The sequence below is a fragment of the Emys orbicularis genome, chromosome 4 (assembly GCF_028017835.1).
Source record: "Emys orbicularis isolate rEmyOrb1 chromosome 4, rEmyOrb1.hap1, whole genome shotgun sequence".
Lineage (NCBI taxonomy): Eukaryota > Metazoa > Chordata > Testudines > Emydidae > Emys > Emys orbicularis.
Window position 1 is genome coordinate 44,813,417 of NC_088686.1, and position 22,965 is coordinate 44,836,381.

Sequence of the window (22,965 nt, forward strand, 5' to 3'; positions counted from 1 at the left end):
ATGCTGCTCTGGGCAGGTGGGAATGCAGCAGAGGATAGACTCGCTCTCAGGGTTGGGGTGGGGGAGACTGGACCAGGGGGGAGAGAGTCGCTCTGACATGGGAATGGGTGGGACAGAGACTCACTCTGAGGCTGGGTATGTTGGACCAGGACAGGAGAGACCCAAAGCTGGTTCTCAGGCTGGTACAGAGGGACCCAGAGCCTCAGTTAGCCCCAGCCTCCTCTCAGAAGAAGATGGTGATAATTCCTGATCCCTCAGAAAGGAGGGGGCAGTGTGGCAGGAATAGTCCTGAGGGCAGGGAGGGTGGAGGGGCAGGAATGCTCCTGAGGGGAAGTCTCTGGACACACCTGACAGTCAGAACTTGGCCTGAGCCTGTGGCTTCCTGAAATGCAGAGAGACCATGTGGGGCCTCACTCCCTGTGCAGGGGCTGTCGGAGGGGCCCTGTCAGTCTGAGAGGAGGCTGCAGCCCCCCCAGAGGAGACAGTCTTTGGGGGCTGGTTTCCATCATCTCTTTCCCTCTAGATCTGCTTCTCCTCCTCTTGTGATGAGTTTGATTTCTCCATTTGTCTCTCATCCTCTGACGCTGCCTCCTCCTCTTTTTCTGGCTTCCTGGCTGGGGTTGGGGGGTCCCCAGGGACGGTCCCCAGGACTTTGGTGCTATGCTCCTGAGCTTTGGCCCTGAGGGCAGCAATGCTGTTCTCTCTCAGTTCCTCCTGGGAAATGGTGGTTTTGGGATCCGGGCCCCTCTCTTCCTTGTTGCTCTTGTCGAGCTTGGGCAGGGCCTGGCGTTCCACCTCCGGCTTCCTTCCCACCTCAGCTGCTGCCTCCAGAGACTTTTTGTGCATCCCTAAAAAGAATTGTTGGTATTCGGGTTTAGAAAAGCGCCTGGGCATGGGAAAGCCATCTTGAACTGAAAACAGCAAAGATAAAGAGAGGCCAGAATTAAGGAAAAGCAGAAACCCTTGCTTCAAACAGCAGTCACACAAAGAGCCCATTGCTTTGGGCCCTGCATGAGGGAGAACTCCGGCCAATTCTCTTCTAGAGACAGGCCAGCACTGAGGGGGAGCCCAGGACAGACCAGAGGGGGGAGCTTGTGCCAACTCTGTGCTCTGAACAGGCCAAACATAAGGGAGGAACCTGGCCTGTAGCAAAAGGCATGGAACTTGGCCAGAACTGAGATAGGCCACACCTAAGGGAGAGGAGAGCGGTGGGAGGGGACAGATCCCTGTGCTCCTCAAGGGCCAGTCCTGAGAAGTGGATAGGGTGACCAGATGAGGGGAAGAAAATATCGGGACACATGGGCACATGGGGGGGTGCCCGCCGGCAGAGCAAAAAAAAAAAAAAGAAAAAAAAGGCCGAGTCCTGTCGGCTGAGCAAAAAACCACAGTGCTGCCAGCGGATATCGGGACAAAATGCGTCCCGACCAAAGATCGGTCGGGACGCGGGACAGACACCGAAATATCGGGACAGTCCCGATTTTATCGGGACGTCTGGTCACCCTAGAAGTGGACAAATGTGCCGAATATGATGCCACTTCAGGAGGCACAGTCTAAACATCATGAAGAGCCAGAGTTTTCCTGCCTCAGAGGTTACGGGTGTGGCTGCAGGACTGGAGCATGAGGGACCAAACAGAATGGGCTCCCTGGTGCTAGCGAACAGTGAAGGTACCCAACTAGCAATGACAAGATAACGGGGGGGGGGGGGGGGCTTGTACAGCACCCTGTTACTGGAGCCAGGTAGCAGGAGGGGTATCTGGCTATTCTCTCACCCACAGGGCTGACAAGAGGTGTCCCTTTGCCTGTTCTCCTCCCTCTTGCACAGCCTACCCCTCCACCTTTCTCGCTCCCAAATTCACACAGACAGAAGGACAGGGCAGTGCATTTCTAAGAGGCCAGAAATGAGCTTTTTGGCAGAATGAGCCTGAGAGATCAGAAAACAGGAAGCAAAGAGCAGGAATGTGAAAGGGAATCTGCTACTTCCACATCCACACAGCCCCGGCCCACCAGAAGAAGGCAGGCAGGAATTAGACTGCCTTCAGCTGCAGGGAGCTGCGGGAGGATACCAGTCCCTCCCTTCCTCCCAAAAAGAGGACTCAAGAGGACACTTGGTTCATCACAGGCACAAAAAAGTTGCCCCCCCCCCCCAAGCAAAGGATCACACAGGGGACCCCTCAAGGGCTGCAGGAGTCAGACCCAGACAATTTCTTGCTGTGTAGCAGGGAACCCAGCCTGCTATGGTTTTTGAGTACAGTGGATGTTGACGCCCATGCCACAGGAACCTGGGCCAATGGGATGGTACCCCCACCCCATGCCACAGGAGTCTGGGCTCAGGGCTGATAGCCCCCCCCCCCATGAGTCTGGACCCGAGGACTGATACCCCACCCCTGGGCCAACGGGCTGATACCCTTGCCCCTCAAGTCAGGACCCAGGGATGGCAGCCCGACCCCATGCCCCAGGGGTCAGTCCCTAATATAAAAGGCAGTGTCCTTGTGCTCGGGGGTATGGGGAAAGTGTGAGTGCAGGATAACTTCCTCCCTTACTCAACCCTTCCAATGTTACTCTAAGTTTCCCTATTTCAACATGTCACTCCCTGGAATACTGGCTGTGCCCAGGGAGGGTGCTGGTCTCTTACCCAGGAGCCAAGGGGCGCAGGACTCCATGATGCCATCCTTGGCAGATTTGAGGATAGACTCTGGCAGCGGGATTGAGTGACGTACCATTGCGCCATACAGCCCATATTCTGCCATCACGCTGCTCCTGCCCCAGCACTTCTCCCGCTTCCGCCACTTGGCCCGACGATTCTGGAACCAAACCTGTAAAGAGCAGAGCAGTTTACTGAGGCCCGGTGAATTGTCGCTGCCCCCTAAGTTAGCCTGGGATTCTGTGTGCGCGTCCACGAACGCGTGCTTGTGGCTATCTGTGTGAGGAAATATGTCCCCCTCAGGAATCACAAGCCAAAACAAGAGAGACTTCTTACAAATGTTGCGAGAGACTTTAGTCACCTTTATTCCTGACAACAGCACAGGCCTGACCATGCTGAATGGATAGGGCACAGTGCAGGCCAGAAATGGGCAAGCTTCCACCTGCTGCTCTGCTGATGCCCCTCAGGTCCCCTTGCTACGTCAATGGTGGGACTCTCTATACACAGCTCTGCCAATATCCCTCTATCTCATGGGAGAGGGTGGGGAGCGCCCTTCTACGGGCCATGGAGATGTCTCAGGAGCAGCTCCACCTCTCCCCTGAGTGGCTGTGCACATCTCCCGCAGGGGCCGCCATGTCTACCCCAGGGGGGGCAATACATTGCCTCTACTGGAGCAGCTGGAGCTTTCCTCCCCTCCTGCGCCCCTTCAGTAGACTGTGTCTTTTCCCCACCCTCGCAGGAGCCAAGCTTCAGTGCAAGTCCCATCCCTTGCTGCAGGATGTAATTAATTTTCCATTGCAGTGTCTCTCGCTAGTGGCTTTTGGCTCGGGTGCCTGGGATTTTCTCTTTCATTATTTACTGAGTGGCTGAGCCGCAGAGAGAGGCTGTGTGCAGCGGTGTCTGTGGGGAGGGTCGGCCCAGGGTGGTGTGTGGGGTGGGAGGCAATCGCCACAGCTTGCCCTGAATTCCCCATTTGAAAAGCCCCTCATCTTCTCAGAAAATTGGCAGCATAATCTCTGGGCTGTGACCCAGGGGGCAGTGAGCAGAGACTCGGGTGGCACCAAGGGGAGTGTGGGGGGGGGGAGACTCACAGAAATCTATTAGTGTTCTCGCTCTGATTTCCATTCCTCTTGTCTCGCTCTCCCCCCCACCCTCCCCTCATTCCCTCCCTTCCCGTAGTGGAGAGGCATCAGCTTTAGATGAAAAATTGCTTGAGGTCTATTCAGAAGGCGGCAAAGGAAGAGTCAGCCCCAGGGGCAGCCCGGGCCTGATTGAAAAATAAGTTAATTTCAGTTTGAATCGATGGGCCTCAGGCACTGAAATATCACGGGAAATTAAAGCAGCTGGTCCCCAGGGAACCGCGCCATTGACCCGCGCTAATTAATGCCACGGAGTTACCATTCGCCTCTCTGTGAGGCAGCCCCTCCTTCCCTGAGGACACCCCAACCACCTCCTCATTTAACTAATTAGACTCACGGAAAATTGGGTGTTAATTTGTTTAGGAATTTTTTTTTCTTTCCAGGGAAGTACATGGCAGAGTGGAAATGAATGGCGGGGTCTCGCTGGCAGATGGATGCTCGGGGTCATTCCGCAATCTTCTCCAACTTGATTGCTTGATTAGGTCGTTAGCACATTAAAAAAAAAAATTGCTTGCCGTCTGGCGCTGGCCTGATGAGTGGGATGAGGCGGGAATCGCCTGGGTAATTTATCTTTTTATACTGCAAAGAATTTGATTTCAATCTGCAGATATATGGAGGCGCCTTTGACACCTGTTTAACATTACAGAGCTGACAACTTAACCCTCTGATGCCTCCACTGCCATGAGCCAGAGGGGAGCAGTGATCACCGCTCCAGCTGGGGGCCCGATGCTGGGAAGCGGGTTCCCCAAGGGCTGGGCTGGGGAGAGAAATTCTGGAATGAACTCCGGACACTCCCCTCCGGCAGCGAGGGAGCACTTGGAGGGATGCATCGCAGGTGGGGGCTGTGGGGATGCAGCTGACAGGTTTCTTTCTCTGGCACAGCGGAAAGTCAGCACGTTTGCCGATTTGAAATGGATGAGTCTGGGAAGACCCTACAATGGCTGTGGGGAGCACCCCAGGTTATGGCGAAAGTGGTGTCAGCCTCTCCCAGCAAGGAGCTCTGTGAGGGGAAAGAGGTGGGTGCACCCCTGTGGGGAAGCTCCCAACTACTCGACTCCCAGCCTTTCTCAGAAGGAGGCGCTGTTGGGGACAGAACAGGGCGCCAGCAGTTACTTCTGTATCCTGGGGCGGGGAAGCAGGGGTGCCAGCTTCCAGGGGCTGCTGCACCACTGTGCTGTTCTGCTGGGGGATTTTTTGGCGGGGGGAGGGACTTGGCTTTTTTTCTGCTCAGGGACTCGCGGGGAGGAGGTGACACCAAAAACGTTTTCTGCCCTGCCCGGCGGAACGGCTAGTGCTGCTCCTGCCAGTACCAGCCTGTTCTACCAAGAGCTGCGTAGGGTATAGGACAGCAGCAGTTACTCCAGTCCCGCTCTCTCCCAGCAGGGGGCAGCAGGAAATGGACCAAGGCACTAGCTGTAGGGGAGTTGCCAGCTACGTTAGCCCCAGCCTCTCCAGGCAGGAGTTGCTGTAGGGCAGTGGTTTCCAACCTGGGGTCCGTACGCTGTGTCTAAGATTTCCCAAGGGGCCCGCACCTCCATTCAAAAATTTTTAGGGGTCCACAAATGGAAAAAGGTTGAAAACCATTGCTGGAGGGAATGGCGGGTGAACATCTCAGCTACTCTCATCCCAGCCTTACCTAGTAGCAGGCACTGTAGGGAGTGGAGTCAGAGAGCTCACCGTCACTGACTGCCTCACAAAAGAGTAATGTAAATAGCATCCTTGAACATTTAAGATCCCATATTCTTTGCATTTTCATTCTGCTGCTATTTTATTTCTGGACTGTTAATGGTTCTGAACCCATAGATCCCTTGGCGAGCGCCCTCCAGGATTCGCCTGCACCCTCCTGGCTGGAGGGCTCTTTATCAGTCAGGAGGTAGAGGAATTCTTGCTCAGGAACGGCTTTGTTCATTTCTCCTGTGAGCTTTCCAGTGTCAGGCCTGTCACCCAGAGGACAGTAGCTCCTTCTTCTCTAGTACAAAGAGGATGAAGCAGAAGGGGACTGTGGAAGTCCCCACTCGGAGGCAGCAATGCAAATGGTACCAGTCCTTTCTAACTGACCAGCTTTGAATATCACTGGCAACACCACCTCTGACCCATACAGCAGTTGCCATCAAAAGGTCTCCACCCCCACACCAAGCGATGGAGCTTGCCAATTTTACCTTGGATAAATAGATACAGTTATCTCCCTATCTACAGAAGTCCCACGTTCTTCCCTTGATATCCTATTAGAAACACGTTGGGTGCTGCAAATTCTGTGGGAAGCTAACTGCAAATAATTACACTCCTGTAAACAATTTCTAAGATGCTCAGCGCTGCAGTAGCTGAGCACCAAGATTATCTTGGCATTTGTCAACAATTATCACACAGCGACAGCCAAGCTGGCCATAGATTTCCCCCTGTGAGATAGATGTGGGTGATTCACTGTGCCTTTTAAAGTGCATTTACTGTACATAAAGGACTGTCCATACATCAATGCATTAGGGGTGGGTGGGTTCTTAATTTTAAGTGTTTGTTTCCGTGTTACAAAAGGGGAGGTCTTGAAAATCACCAAAAAATGTGTAACAATTTAACTCTTCCCCACCCTTCTCTCTTTTTTGTACATACCCCTTCTTTCCTTCCCCAACCCATGTTTTTTATCACCCTTCACTTTCTTTTCCCCCTCAATACTTCATTTCCCTCCCCCACGCTTCCTGCTGCTCCTCCCCTGGGACACACAGTCTTGTGAACTTCTCTCACTCACATCTGTGACAAATGCACACCATTACTCACACCCCTCTCTCATGCCACTTGTTTCCCCAGCTCTTTCATGTAACTGCATCTGTAATGTCCACTAGGTGGCTCCATGCATTGAAACTCAACATACTTACTATCTTTTTCACAGCAGAGGAGAGGAAGCAAATGTAGAAACAACAGCAACAGACTGCCAGGTGGCAAACAATTTTCTATCAGCTAATGCTGTGTCAGTGAGATCAACATGTTTCATGAGAACTGTCAATTCGGTCAAAATTTTTGATGAAAAATTATCAAAGTGCTTAAGAGCAATAAGATCAAAGCACCTCATTTTGGCTTTGTTTTGACTATTATATATTATAATTTGTAAATATAAAAGTCATGTTATATCATAAATGATATTAAAAGTCAAAATGATAAATTTGAAACAAAGCACTTTGATGAGGTTGTTCTGACACTTCCAGCATGACATTTTTTTGAGATTCTTTTTTTTAATGGGAAACTTCAATTTTTTGTTTTGAGTTGGGATGAAAATAAATGTTGGAATGTCAGAGTATCTTGTAGAATGGACATTCTGAGGTTTGATCAGCTCTAGTATTGATCCAAGGAGCCAGATTCTGCTCTCACTTACATTCATAAATCAGGCATGAACTCCAGTGAGACCAATGGAGTTTAAAATGGGGGTTAATGAGATCAGACTCAAGCTCTTCAGCGCTGCCACAATTAATGCCTTAGACCTCAACAGACGGAATCACAGAAATGTAGGGCTGGAAGGGACCTTGAGAGGTCATCAAGTCCAGTCCCCTACACTCAGGCAGGATCAAGTAAACCTAGCCCATCCCTGACAGGTGTCTGTCCAACCTGTTCTTAAAAACCTCCAATGATAAGGATTCCACAGCCTCCCTCAGAAGCCTATTCCAGAACTTAACTATCCTTATTGTTAGAAAGACTTTCCTAATATCTAACCTAAATCTCCCTTGCTGCAGATTAAGTCCATTGCTTCTTGTTGTAACTTCAGTGGAAAAGGAGAAAAACTGATCACTGTCCTCTTTATAACAGCCCTTAGCATATTTGCAGACTGTTATCAGTTCCTCTCTCAGACTTCTTTTCTCAAGACTCAACATGCCCAGTTTTTTTTTTAACCTTTCCTCTTAGGTTAGGTTTTCTAAACATGTTATCATTTTTGTTGCTCTCCTCTGGACGCTCTCCAATTTGTCCACATCTTTCCTAAAGCGTGGCACCCAGAATAGGGCACAGCACACCAGGCCTCACCAGTGCTGAGTAGAATAGGACAATTACCTCCCATGCCTTACATACAACATGCCTGTTAATGCACCCCAGAATGATATTACACTTTTTCACAACTGCATCATATTGTTGATTCATATTCAATTTGTGATCCACTATAACGCCCCATGATCCTTTTCTGAAGTACTACTACTAATTCGCCAGCTATTTCCCAATTTGTATTTGTTCATTTGATTTTTCCTTCCTAAATATAGTACACTTGTTGATTTCTCTAATTTGTCAAGACTATTTTGAATTCTAATACTGTCCTCCAAAGTGCTTGCAACCAGTGGCGTAGCCAGGTGGAGCTAACGGGGGGGGCGGACATAAAAAAAGGTGCCACCCACTGTGGCGCTTGTACTCACCGGGCGGCGCTCCGGGTCTTCGGCGGCACTTCGGCGGCAGGTCCTTCACTTGCTCCGGGTCTTCGGCGGCATTGAAGGACCCGCCGCCGAAATGCTGCCGAAGACCCGGAGCGAGTGAAGGCCCGCCGCCAAAGTGCCGCCGAAGACCCGGAGCGAGTGAAGGACCCACCGCCGAAGTGCTGCCGAAGACCCGGAGCGCCGCTCGGTGAGTACAAGCGGGCGCAGCAGGTGGCGCCTTTTTTTATGTCCGCCCCCCCGTTCAGAGTAAAAATTAAAAAGGCGCCAAAAAATTAAAAAGGCGCCACTTGTGTCCAGTGGGGGAGCGGCCACTCTCCCTGCTCCCCCCTAGCTACGCTATTGCTTGCAACCCCTCCCAGCTTGGTATCATTCACAAATTTTATAAGCACACTCTCCACTCCATTATCCAAGTCATTAATGTAAATATTGAATAGTACCGCACCCAGGACAGACCCCTGTGGGACTCCAGTAGATACCCCCTCCTAGATACCCCCTTCTAATTTGATAGTGAACCATTGATAACTACTCTTTGAGTACGGTTTTTCAACCAGTTGTGCACCTACATCAGTAATTTCATCTAGACCACATTTCTGTAGTTTGCTTATGAAAATGTCATGTAGAACTGTGTCAAAAAGCCTTACTAAATCAAGCTATATCACATCTACTGCTTCCCGCGAATCCATTAGGCCAGTAACCTAGTCAAAGAAAGAAATTATATTGGTTTGGCATGATTTGTTCTTAACAAATAACATGCTATTTATTCCTTATAACCCTTTATCACATAGGTGCTCATAAATTGATTGTTTAATAATTTGTTCCAGTATCTTTCCAGGTATTAAAGCTAGGCTGACTGGTCTATTATTCTCTGGGTCCTCTTTGTTCCCCTTTTTAAACATAGGTACTATGTCTGCCCTTGTTCAGCCCTCTCGGACCTCACCTGTCCTCCATGAGTTCTCAAAGCTAATTGCTAATGGTTCTGAGATTGCTTCAGCTAGGTCCTTAATTACCCCAGGATGAATTTCATCAGGCCCTGCTAATGTGAATACATCTAACTTATCTAAATAGTCTTTAACCTGTTATTTCCCTGTTTTGGCTTTCATTCCTTCCCCCTTGTTGTTAATGTTAATTGTGTTGAATATCTGCTCATCATTTTGGTCACCTTTTTAGTGAAGACTGGAGCAAAATAAGCATTAAACACCTCAGCCTTCTTGATCTCGTTATTAGTTCTTCTTTACGGCTAAGTAGAGGACCTTCATTTTCCTTCATCCTTCTCTTCCTCCTACATAAGAATGGCCATACTTGGTCAGACCAATGCTCTATCTAGACCAATGCTCTATCTAGACCAATGCTCTATCTATTCCAGTATCCTGTCTTCTGATGGTGGCCAGTGCCAGATGCTTCAGAGAGAATTAACAGAAGAGGGCAATTTATCAAGTGATCCATCCCCTGCTGTCCAGTCCCAGCTTCTGGCAGTTTGAGGTTTAAAGACACCCAGAGTTTGGGGTTACATCCCTGACCATCATAGCCATTGATGGACCAATCCTCCATGAACTTATCTAATTCTTTTTTGAACCCTGTTATACTTTTGGCCTTCACTATTTTTGGCAATGAGTTCCATAGGTTGACCATGCATTGTGTGAAGACGTATTTCCTTTTGTTTATTTTTGTATTTCCTGTTGCTTATTAATTTCATTGGGTGACTGCAAGTTCTTGTGTTGTGAGGAGGAGTAAGTAACACTTCCTTATTTAGTTTCCCCACACCAGTCATGATTTTATAGACTTCTCTCATATCTCCTCTTAGTCATCTCTTTTCCAAGCTGAAAAGTCCCAGTCTTATTAATCTCTCCTAATATGGAAGCTGTTCCATACCCCTAATCATTTTTGTTGCCCTTTTCTGAACCTTTTCCAATTCCTTTTTTTTTTTTTTTTTTTTTGAGATGGAGCGACCACATCTGCATGCAGTAATCAAGATGTGGGCAATCCTCGATTTATATAGTGTCATTATGATATTTTCTGTTTTATTATCTATCCCTTTCCTAATGGTTCCTAACGTTCTGTTAGCTTTTTTGACTGCTGCTGCACATTGAGCTGATGTTTTCAGAGAAACTATTCATGATGACCCCAAAATATCTCTCTCGAGTGGTAACAGCTAATTTAGACCCCATCATTTTGTATGTATAGTTGGGATTATGTTTTCAGCGTGCATTACTTTGCATTTATCAACATTGAATTTAATCTGCCAATTCTAATGTATTTAAAGAACCTCTTCTTATTGCCTTTTATTTCCCTTACTAGGTATAACTCATTTTGTGCCTTAGCCTTTCTGATTTTGTCCCTACATGCTTGTGCTATTCTTTTGTGCTCATCCTTAGCAATTCATCCATATGCTACCCTTGTTGTAGGATTCCTTTTTGTTTTTCAGGTCATTAACGAGCTCCTTATGGATCCATATTGTCCTTTTACTATCCTTCCTATCTTTCCTTTGCATCAGGATAGTCTGCAGTTGCACCTTTAATACTATCTCCTTCAGAAACTGCCAGATCTCCTGAACTCCATTATCCCTTAGATTTTCTTCCCATGGGACGTTACCTACCAATTCTCTAACACTGTGGAAGACACTATGGCTGTGAGCCTTAGCAGGTCACATCCAGTCCACCATTGTCAGACAGGGCAGACTTATTCCCTACAGTTTATTCTCAGGGTTTTGTCTAGATTTAAAAGGCCCAAGCCTTGGGACTTCTCTTGGGAGATGATTCCACGGCCTAACAGATCTTGTTCTTGGGAACCGTTTCATGATATTCAGCCTACGTTTTCCTTTGCTCAATTTGTCAGTTGACTCAGGGCCAAGGGAAGCCCTTTCTTTAAGATAGTGGGAACCATTTTTATTTTCTCTGCTTTTATTGATGCCTCACTTTTGGTAAGTCTGTGGAATTGGCTGTTATGCAAGTATATCTCTTCAGCCGCCACCACAATGTATGAACGTGGAGCCACTTATTGTAGGCAGGCGTCTTGTCTCCACTTTCCCTTTCCCTGGAGAAAATGGCTTCACCTTTACTCTCTGATTTCCTTGCAGCTTCGGTTCTTCTATGGCTCCTTGATCAGAGTAGCCTTTGCTTTGGAATGGTGCTGATATTTTTGTTCTCCAGCTCTTTCCATAAGCAGCATCAGCAGTAATTTGTTGGCCACTGGGAGTAGTATCCAGGTTAAATCAAGACATTAGCTGCTGTATAGGTCTGCTCTTGGTGCCTCCCCTCATGGCAGGCTTTGCATGTATATACCATACACTTTGCTTTCACCTTGTAAAAGCTTGTCCTTAGCTTGGTTTTCCCATTATACTGACTGGGATAGGGCAAGGAGCTTATATATTTGCACTCCCAAACTTCCCTAGTAATGGCTTTGAGCCATTAGCAATGGCCACAACATTAGAAATGCACAGGTGACTAACCTGCTCACTGCAACACTCCACAGTCATAGCAGAGGCTGTGTCTCTGGGAGGTTCAAGCTCCCTGAAGTCAAAGTGATAGTTAACTGCTCTGAAATACTTAAGCTGTTTGTCCATACTAGCTTTGCTCCAAGGTCTGAGGGAACATCATGTGGCATAAGTGGCTCCTTCATGTTGTTATACAAAACATTACACATTGCACTGTCTCTCATAGCACCTGCTGTCCGAGTTCCTGCCTGGCCAGAATAACATCTCCGTCTTTGCCGAGACATCTTCTCTGTGCCTTGGTGACCAGCATGAATTCTTGACAACATAACTCATAACTTTGGCTAGAACTATTCTGGGTCCTTTGTAGGAGACTCTATTTTGCATCCTGATTTCCTCCCAATACACCAAGTATTCCCTAGTGCTGTCAGGATCCCTGTCTTTTATATCTGACCTTCCAGCTTGCAGCACAGCTTTCAGTGCTTGTAGTATTTCATCTCATCTTCCATCTTCAGTTAGGTACTGATCTGATGTACAGAGGCATACACCACAGGGAGAAGAAGAGTAGAGACCTCTCTGAAAGACCTGATGTTTTTTACATTTTACAGATACTTTGCTGATAGGCATATTCAAAATGAGAAAGTTAATTTCTCAAAATTTTATTTCTGTTTGCTGAACAATGTCTTTGAATTTTTGCAAGGCTCTCAATTTGGTGATTCCCTCTTGGACCAATGCAAAGTATCTTGAGACAATGCTACTCCTGAAAGAAGTTTGCAATGTGTACTTCAGATCCCTTTTTATTTCATTTGAGCACATTCTGTGTGCTCAGCCCTGTAGAGACAACAGAAAATATGGAGCCGGCCCCAAGAAGCTCATAATCAAAACTGCTCAAGACAATATAGTAAACAGGAGGGATTTTGTTGTTGTTTTTACCTTTTAGGATCTGGATGAGAAAAGGGAGGTTGTTCAGCATTTGAACAAGAGAGAGAGGGTGTACCAAGTATTTGGGGAAGCAGGGGAGAAGGTGCAAAGAGGAAAGTGGGAGGATACAATGGTTAGGGCAAGGAGAGACTCTTGGATGGAGCACAGGCAGCAAGTGGGAAGAGGAGGGAGAGATGAGAGCACAGATGTAAATGGGTGGAGTCATGAAGGGGTTTGAAAGTAAAGATGAAAAGCTTGGAAAGCAAGAGGAAGCCAATGAAGGGGCTTGAATAAGGCAGCACATGATCAGCACATGCCTCTATCTCTGTACTTCTAGAGGATTCAGGGGCAAATTGCAGGGAAAGATGTTACCCTGAGGCTTAGGGTCTGAATCAGCACTGATCACAGCTCGCCATGCAGATCAAATCCTCTGGATGCGAGCGCTGTAGCCTGGCACTACTTTTTAATCTGTGCCTATGGCAGCTTCCTAAACGAGAGAGACTTTGACCTTCAGGCTGTCTTTCCTGTGGCAGGGTTGAACCTAGTCCTGGCTCACTTCAATCACTCCGAATTGTTACATCCTCGTTGACATCTTAGTATCCAAGTGCTGATTGCTGAAGACAATTGCTTTCACTTGCTCAGAGGCTTATTATGCTGCGACTGCCACTCCCAGGCAGTGTCCTTGTCTGACAGTTGATGGAGTGGCTTATACACACCGTACAGGTGGGCAAAAATTGAGAGAGGTAATTCACAGACACCATTAAACCTCGTACTGCCTGCACAGTGGCTGGCTTAGGCATAGCCAGAATTGCATACATCTTCTCTGATCTGGACACATCCCCTCAGCAATGAGCAGACGGAAAATGCAGGAAACTCCTTTTTTCTCCTGGCTCTCTGTAGTATGTTGCTATGGTCAGTTACTGCTTCTTCCATTGTCTCACCACAGCGACATACTGGAACACCTTCTGCAATAGCCACTGCTTGATGCTGTTGCTGCTAGTACTCCTCTGGAGCATCTGAAATACCAAACAGCACCTGATGCCTTTGATATTGCCCCACTGGGAACCAAGGTACTAGAGAAACGTGGGTGTTGAAGCTGACCCACCACAAGCTTCTCAATACCCTTTTCCTAAGGAGGGAAAGGTAGAGACAGGGCAGTAGTTGGCAAGCTCTCTGTCACCCAATACAAATTTCTTGAGTGAGGTCTTGACACTTAAGGACCAGTGGGAGCTGACCCTCCCCCAGCAAGGCATAATTGGTCTCCATTAGCCCCACATCCTGTCTTTCATTAACCGGATGGGGAAGGGGTCCATGTCATATGAGACGGAATGGTCTTCTCATTGTCTAGTGCCTTCAGAACCTACACCTGTGTGACAGGCCCAAGTTGCATCAGGAGTCCAACCGCCCCCTTGCGCTCTGAGCCCATTTCCACAGATCTGGTGGAAATGACACAAATTCACTCTTTTCTGCAGGACAACAGCTTTGCACAACAGGACATGTTAGATTCTGAAGTCAGGTGAAGACAGCTCATCCTCAGTGTTTATTGTTTAAATGTCTAAAGTTGTCTGCCCCGCTGTTGACGAACCAACACTGTCATGTAAGGCTGCCCTTTGCAGGTAAACAGCTGATACCTGGAGCTGTGAATCCCAGCCAGACACTAGCTGGGTTAAGAGGCAACAACACAAGCATAAGTACAGCAAATTGGCTAGATCACTTTCTGTGCAGTACCGGTGAGACAAGAAGATGGTCACTGCGTAGTGGGCTGTGTGTGTGCATGCACAGACTTCCTGAGTGACCTTGGGCAAGTCACATGGGGTACATCTGCACTTCGAGCTTGAGGTTTAAATTCCAGCTCAAGGAGACATACCCGCACTAGCTCTGATTGAGCTAGTGTGTTAAAAATAGAAGTGTAGCCATGGCTATGTGAGAAGCGGGAGGGGCTAACTGTCCTGAGTTTGTACCTGTCCAAGACACTATGTGCGTACTCAGGTGGCTAACCACTCCCACTACTCGTGCTTCTATTTTTATCACGCCAGTTCAATCACAGCCTGTGTGGGTATCAGGACCGGCTCTAACTTTTTTGCCGCCCCAGGCAAAAAAGAAGAGCGCCGCCCCGCCGTACCCCCCCCCACCGTGAGCGCCGCCCCGCCGTACCCCTCCCCGCGAGTGCCACGCCGCCGAACCCCCCCCCAGCGCCGCGCCGCCAAAATCCCCGCCCTCCCGAGCACCACGCCACCCGAAGCCCCACCTCCGAGCGCCGCGCAAGCCCCCGCCACCCAGCGCCGCGCCGCCCGAAGCCCCACCTCCTCCAAGCGCCGCGCCGCCCGAAGCCCCCTGCCCCCCCTCCGAGCACCGCGCCGCGCCAGCCCCCGCCCCCTCTCCGAGCACCATGCCAACCCCCGCCCCCCCATCCAAGCGCTGCGCCAACCCCCGCCCCCATCCGAGTGCCGCGCCGCGCCAACCCCTGCCCCCCATCCGAGCACCGTGCCAACCCCCGCCCCCCATCCGAGCGCCGCACCAGCCCCCGCCCCCTCCGAGCGCCGCGCCAGCCCCTGCCCCCCCTCCGAGCGCTGCGCCGCCCGAAGCCCCACCCTCCGAGCGCCGGGCCGCGGAAACAAAAAAAACCTCCAGCGCTGCCCCTACGAACCAAAAATAAATAAATAAATAGATAAAATCCCGAGCGCCGCCCCGCCCCAAGGTGCCGCCCCAAGCACGTGCTTGGTGGGCTGGTGCCTGGAGCCGGCCCTGGTGGGTATGTCGCCTCAAGCTGGAATTTACACCTCCAGAGCGAAGTATAAACATACCTGCAGTCTCTCTGTGCCTCAGTTCCCCATCTGTAGAATGGGAATAATAGCACTTTCCTACCTCCCAGTGATGTTGTGAGGATAAATATATTAAAGATTGTAAGACGCTCAGATTCTACAGTGATGGGGACCATATAAGTATGATAGATAGACAGACAGACAGACATGTTTTCTCTGGTGACTAGAGCCACAGAGCAGATAAGGGGATCTGCTCCTGCTACCAACTAACAGAGCTCATCTTTATGACAAGTAGCAGAGGCCTGTGTTTTTTAGAGGTCAACTACCCTGCTCCCCAGGTGTGTGAGAGAGTTATCTAGTTGCTGTGCCTGGAGCACTAGGATTATTACATTTGGAAACCTGCCATCATTATGTAATAAGCGAATACTGAGAGGTCACATGGCATCCTCAACAAAGAGAGATGTGAACATCATCTGGAACACTGTAATTTGCTTTAGATAGCAGAACAGCATGGGTTCTCTGAACCCACTGCTGATCCCTTTCCTCTGCTGGAGCATAGGACACAAAAAGCTGATGCATCCTAGGACGGAATAAGCTGCACGCATCAAACTGATACCACATATCTCCAGTAGATATCACAATCTGTGAACCACAATATCACCTCTTGGAACATCACACAAACACACCCCTGCCTATACCTGTGACGCCTTATCACCAAATCTGGCTGCACTGTGAAATCTTGGAAAATGTGACTGTTCAGAAACTATTTCACCTGGCAATGGGGTGACCACTGCTCCAGAACAGCAAAATCTCAGCTATGATACACTGTAAAATTGCTTCACTGTAAGGGCTTGACAAAGTTATTCTTGTCTGTTTCCTTCTTCTATTAACCACAATTGAGATGACTAATTCTTATTATTATTGATGATGATGTTATGAGTACATTGTATCAGAAAGATTCTTTCATTTTGCAAAGGGAGATGAGACAGAATGTACTCTAGTCATTTGCATTAAGTATATTAGTTTGTTTACTCTATGAACTCCTGAAGCAATGCCTGCTAAAGAGAGATTTCCTTCATCTTAGTCTTGTGGTTGGGAATCAGAATTAGCAAACAGAAATTTAAAAATGTCTAGTTTCTAATGCTGTCCATGTGCTCAAACAGAACACAGGATATTACAATTTGGGGGGGGGGGGAAGTGGGGACAATATGCAAGCGTATCTCCCCTCCAATCCGTGTGAGATGGATAGACCATTTTTTACCTTTTTAATTAAAGTTTCATCCTATATATCCAGGCATTGTTCTTCCCTGGATCTTCAGGCTTGAAGTTGATTAATTTACTTACTGTTTCTGCGATGGAGCAGCTTACAAACACCAAATCTCACCCAGCACCTTTGATACCATATTTCAGTAAACTTTATTGAGCATAGAATGCTATTCTAACAAACAAGCGCATCCTGAAATGTCCACTAGATGGCCACTGGCAAATATGTACACCTATAGACAGACAGACAAACCAACAAAATCTCTCTGTCTCTCTCTCAGCACATATTTTGCATAGTCACTAAGATGCAGGTGTACATCGCTGTTTGAGAGTCTGAGATTGAGGAAATGAATAGCTGGCATTAAGAAGCTCTTCTCTAGCTCTTCCCACCACTGATTCATAGTCAATTTCCCCTTGTCCTGCAACCAACCTGATAAACCAACATGCAGCCATTTTACCACAAATTTCTTCAGATCTGATATTACCCGTGTCTCAAACATCCTGCTGTTTTCTCAGGCTACCAGACCTGTTCCCTTCCACTACGGAATAACAACTCATAAAAAGGAGGGGTCTCTGACTGAGAAAATAGCAGGGAATAATAAACCCCACCTGATGGCCAGGAGATCATGGCCAAGGAGCTAGTGAGCTTTGCTGGGTGGATTTTTTCCCTTGACCCTCTTTCTTGGGTGATTTTATCTGCTCCCATAATCTCATTTGTCATCTCTATGCTGATGATTCCCTGATCTACTTCAATCCCTAACATCTCCCTGTCTAATCTGGCATCTCTGACTGGCACTTCTCTGAAATGTCCTGCAACCATCTCAAACAAAACAAGGCAAAAGCTGAATTTCTCATACCTCTTCCCGAGCTCTCTCCTTGCTTCCCATTATCTAGCACATTGAGAACACCAATGTCAGTCAGTCATCCAGACTGTCAACCTCTAATTTCTGATGCTCCCTTCTCTCCCCATATCCAGCTCTTGACAAGTCCTGGCACTTTCTCCTTTATGTCATCTCTAAAACCCCTCCCTGTCTCTCAGTTCCAACCACTAAAACCTATATCAACATGCTGGCCCTCTCTTCCAACCACCTCCTCTCCATCCACCTCCCCTCCAGTCTGTGAAACACTGCTCCTAAAATCATCTTCCCCTTCTGCAGCTGTGAACATGCCACTCCCCTAACCTCTTCACTCTTCCTTGAGAGAAGGCTTCCTCTTGCCTTGAGTATCACATTGGAGCTTCTTGTCCCCACCTTCAAAGCCTTGAACAATCCTGCCCCTGTCAGCATCTCATCCCTCACTCCTCCTCCCCTTCCTCCTAAGGATGACACACCTTCCTTTGTATCCTTCTCCTGACATCCTCCTTCCACTCTTGGTTTGCCTTTTCTTCTTATGCTTCCCTCAGCTTGGGCACCAGTTAGTTAGCTTCCCTCTCCTGACTCAAAACCCTTCTTCCCCCAGTGCTTTCAGTGATAATCCACTGAAATAAAAACACCACTGCAGCGATATTGATCCCTCTGCCTTTGCATCAAATGTGTCCCACTACATCGTCTGGGTCCGATTTAAGCTGCAAACAAACCCCTTGGGACAGAGACTCTCTCTCTTTGCACATCACCAAGCACATTGTTGATGCTCAATAAATCAATTAATTATAATAACAGTGCAAGTCTTGACTGGATCTTGATAACTCCCTAGCGAGTCTTGATTGCCGGCCAGGGGTGCAATTGTAGACTTGGCTCAGATACTGCTTTCAGATAGGTACTGGGCCCTCCTCCTACGGGCCCAGGAGTGGAAGACCTGGCCTGGCTTGGAAACTTCCAGGCTGCTCAAGGAGGCTGCACCATGTTTATAAACCAGGAAGCTGTTTATTGCTGTTTATTCAAATGTAATGTCAAGATTATTGGCACTATTTATGGTGACATCACTTTCTATGGAGGGTGTAAAAGGGCTATGAAGTTAAACGAGCACAGTAAAGGTGGCACATGGCCTGCATGGCTGATCATAGAAGTCATGACTAGCATTGTCCCTGCTGCTTGCCTAAGCACAGCACAAGGGAGCTTTGCACTGACACCAGGAAGATGGATCCCACCACGCTGGAGGACAAAGGCCTTTCCTTCCAGGCTCAGCAATTTGTAACAACTACCTCTGCCTCTGGACTCACATCCACACCTCTTGAGGGGGAGGGTAAATCTATGTGCAACTTTAAAAAATGCAATTGTCTGGCCTTCATTTGAGAAGCTGTCACTTGCTGCTAGTGATCTTACCAACCACTGACCTGTCTGAAATCTCTCCCTCCAAGGTTACCTCCCTGATGAGGTTGCTGCAAGCTAACTACACTAGTTCCTCTTCTCCGACAATACCTTGGACCCTTCCAGGCTGATTTCAGCCTGGCATGTGGCATGGAAACAGTGCTAGTGTCACTGATGGACTGTGGACAAGCTAATGTAATATTAAGGTTTATGGACATGCTAACATTGCTAGATCTGGTAGCATCTTTCATCACTTCCATCATGTGATGCTACTGACCCACCTATGGGAGTCGAGAAGTGGGCAGCAGGCGTCACGTTCAGCTAGCTTCACTTCTTCCTCTTGAATAGATCCCTGCGGGTAATGATGGGCACTATTCCACAACACTGAGGGCTCTCACTTGTGAGACTCCACCAAGCTCATCCCTGTTCGTCACCTATGGTAGGTTGCAGGGGAGATTGAGAGACACTGTGGGCTACAATACCATCAATATATCAATGCCACACCACTCTTGCTGTCCTCGTGAAGCACAGACATACTATCCTACTAATGCCCCGGTGTCTGACGGAGTTAGGAATGGGGATAGGAAACAGCTGGCTCAAGATCAATCCTGAAAAACTGAGGTGCTGCTGGTAGAGAGGGAAGAGTAGTAGCCGTGGCTGTGCCCTCAGCAGAACGTGTCTGTCTTCCCAGCCTTAAGGTGGATTCCCTGCTGCTCTCAGGAGCCCAGACAGAAGGTGGAGCCAGAACTGCTTATGTTCCAACTTAGCCAAGAGACAGTGCCCTTACCTCTTGAATGTGGACCTGACCACAGCGATCCATACTTCGGTCACCTCCAGGCTGAACTAGTGCCATTGCTTGTTTGATACATGCTTCGTGGGTAACCAACAAGAGCATATCACACCAACACTCCACACTCTGCTGATTTCCTATCCAGTCCTTGGATATTTTCTTTAAAGCACTAAGTGGGGGTGGGTCTGGATACCTGATACACTCTCTGTGCAGGGTAGCCACGCTCAGTGGGGATGCTAAGGCAGGCGGAGCTCAGTTTCAAACTCATGGAGGGTAAAGTAGGAGAGCCCTGGGCTGTGGACTTCACCATGGCTGGAGATCGGGCTGAGCAAGAATTTTACCACTTTTAAGGCTTCACTGTTGTTATTGATTGTTTTTAACAGCACCCCAAAGCATGCTTGGAACTTTACAAAACAAGCGAGACCCAGGCCCTGCCCTGAAGGGCTGAGACAGGACACAAGTGAGAGAAACAAAAAAGGGATTAGAGAGGGAGTCCAGGGTTCACCTTGCCCAGAGAACACGTTAAAATACAGCACTGGGTTTCAAATGTGCTAGATACAACATTGTAGATAACACATTTCAAACATACACACAAATCCTAATCTAGACAAGTCCAAAGATCCATTTTACATTAACACAAAGGATGGCACTTCACAGGGTTTTGCGCGGTCTTGTCCAGCATGTGTCAAGCTGATCTGAGGGGCCACAAGTAACAAGTGAAGTATGAGGGCTGAGTAGAAAGTGGCCTAATCTCCTGAAGGCCAGTGGAATAATCTAGTTGCATCAGAAGTGCCTGAAGAGCTAAGGCAAGCCCTATTGGAGTCTATCCACAGTCAGATACCTTTCTGTTGCTTCCATATTGTGTGGGCTCTCTCCATGAACATATGGCCCATCTCTGCCGGTCAACTTATCAGAAATTGTAAGATAAGCAGTCAGGGCTGCTCAGCATTTAGATGAGAGGAGGCCTCCAAAGAAGAGACATAGGAAGTAGTATGGGTTGTGCTGTAGCACTGCTCTCCTCTCTGACTCTGTACCAACCCAAATGCCCCAGTGTGGTGCACTTCAGGGGGTGGTGCAACTCAGCAGGGGGTGCTCTCCCTCCTGAGTCAATGCTGCCCCCATTCCCCCAGGGGAAGAAATGTGCTAGGATAGGTGCACACTTTCGGAGGAGATATAAAACCAATGTGGTATCAGGCTACACCGAAGGCTCACTCATTAAATCTCCCATGGCACTTTTTGTAACATAGGGAGCTACAGCCTTGGGGGCCAAACTGAACCCGTGAATATCTGCACTGACTCCTAGGCTTTTTGTTTACAACTGTCATGTTCCACTCCAGAGGTGGCCATATTTTGGTGAGTAGTCCCTAAACAGAATGCACACTGAAGAATGTAAGTGCTTTGGCATTCTTCAGGATGACAGACAGTATGGCAGCATGAGGGTAATGTCACAGAGAGAGAGAGAGAGAGAGAGAGAGCGCATGTACAACAGCCAGTGTGCCCAGATGTCAACATGGTTAACCACCCGTTTACTGAGACTAGGCTATAATCAATAGGAGATTACAAGACACTGATGCTGCTAACCAGCTCCCCCTCTTCTGCGCTGTCCAAGATTCATCTCCATACTCCATTGGAGGGAAACCTCCAGAAAGGGAAGCAGGGGGAGGGGAAGAGCAAGAGATCTCCAGAGGCTCATCTAGGTTTAAATATTGCCCAGTGAAATATGCATTGGAGGAGAGGGGGAGAGGAAGAGCACACACAGCTCCATCCCGGGGGCTACACTACAAAGGGGTGAATATCACACAGTCTATGAAACCTCCAGTTAGCGCACCAGCAATTAGCAGGCGAGTTGGGGTTAGGGTGCTAGCCAGAGAGCCAGGTTCAATTCCCTGCTCTATCACAGCTTTCCTGTGCAACCCAGGGCAAGTCCCTTAGCCTGGCTGTGCCTCACTCCCTTAACTGTAAAATGGGGATAACAGCATTTCCCTCCCACGGAGGGGTCTTGGGAGGCTGTTAACAATTGTGAGGTGCTCAGGTGTTATGGTAATGGGAGCCATCAGTACCTACAATAGACAGACAGAATTTCCCAGAAGTGCCTCAACCTGGGTCCAGTTCTCAGGGACTTTCCAACACTACAGAGGTTTCCATGCAGGATCCTTGAGACTCCTGAGCTACACTTAATGTGTGTATTAACAGAATGACTTGGGCGGTAAGCTTTTTCAGGCAGGCACTGTGGCTGTGGAGCCCCTACCAGCAGGGCACCAAACTCATATACCCAAATAATACCCAATTTATGATTATTCAGGGAGGAGGGCTGCGTTCCCACTGTAGGTAGGGGACTGGAGCAGAATTCTAGGACTCCACACCCATCTCCATCCACAGCAGAACACCTGCTGTGGTCAATAGGAGATTTGACACAGATCAAGGGTAGAAGCTGGGTTCCTGTTCTAAATTAACTACTTTGTTGTCACACTCAGTAACACTTGGCAGAAAAATGCATCTCCCCTGTAGGCCACAGTTATTTCTGCCCTTTGTTTCTCTTCCTTCTCCCTCCTTCTTTGTCTGTTTCTCTCCTTCCTTCTGTTTTTTGTGTCTCCTCAGGTCTTCCCTGTGCATTTTCTTCCTTGTACCCATTCCCAATCCGCTGGGCTCCTCTCCGAATACTGCCCCCATTCCATTTGCTGAAAGGATCAGTAACACAATTCATGTCAACATTAACATGTCCTTTTGGTTGACACTTCAATGAAATTAATAGGAGTCTGAGCAGCGAATGCCTCTCTGAGCCATTGTTTCAGGCTGGCTGCAGACTTAGGAAGACAGCAGTGCATCCATTTACTCTCCGTTCACCTATTGAAGCTTTTCTTTGCGACCATGAGGGCTAGAAACTTAATTTTTTACAAAATGTAACCAACAGCCTGATCAGTGTGGTGCTTTGTCTCCCTCTAGTGGGGACTGGGCCACAGCTAGAGGTTGAGGCAGCTTTTACAGCCTTAGCTAACGGAGCTTAGTCTTTTAGCTCAGGAATTAGAGGGTCATGACATTCTGCACAATCTGAATATGTCACGCAGGCCACAACAATACAGAAGACGGGCCAGATCCAGCCTGCAGTCAATACATTTGACACTCCTTGCCTTACCCAACAGGGTCCTGCTACTGACGCAGGTCCCCAGGTGTTATGGCACTATAAAGAATAATACCCAATTTATGATTATTTATCCTGCTCCCTTTCTTCTTGATTGTTAGTCATCTCCTTTGGTCATTTACATAGCAAGTGGTGCTGGCAAGTCCTTGTTTCATGCAATAAGAAATCATTTTACCACTATGCTCACGACAGCTCTTACCCCAGGCCTCCGCGTGTATGGGGCAGGGAAGAGACCCT

The 22,965-nt window shown here is 48.3% G+C and overlaps 1 protein-coding gene across 1 annotated transcript in view; it reads right to left on the bottom strand.

The window, feature by feature from the left end:
• Positions 1-519: 519 nt before the first annotated feature.
• The window catches only part of VSX2 (visual system homeobox 2), a 43,228-nt gene continuing 20,782 nt past the window's right edge, over positions 520-22,965 (bottom strand). The window contains exons 4-5 of the mRNA XM_065403269.1: positions 2,633-2,813; positions 520-848 (exon numbers count right to left, since the gene is read on the bottom strand). Coding sequence (XP_065259341.1) covers positions 520-848; positions 2,633-2,813 — 510 coding nt within the window. The remainder of the gene's footprint in view (positions 849-2,632; positions 2,814-22,965) is intronic.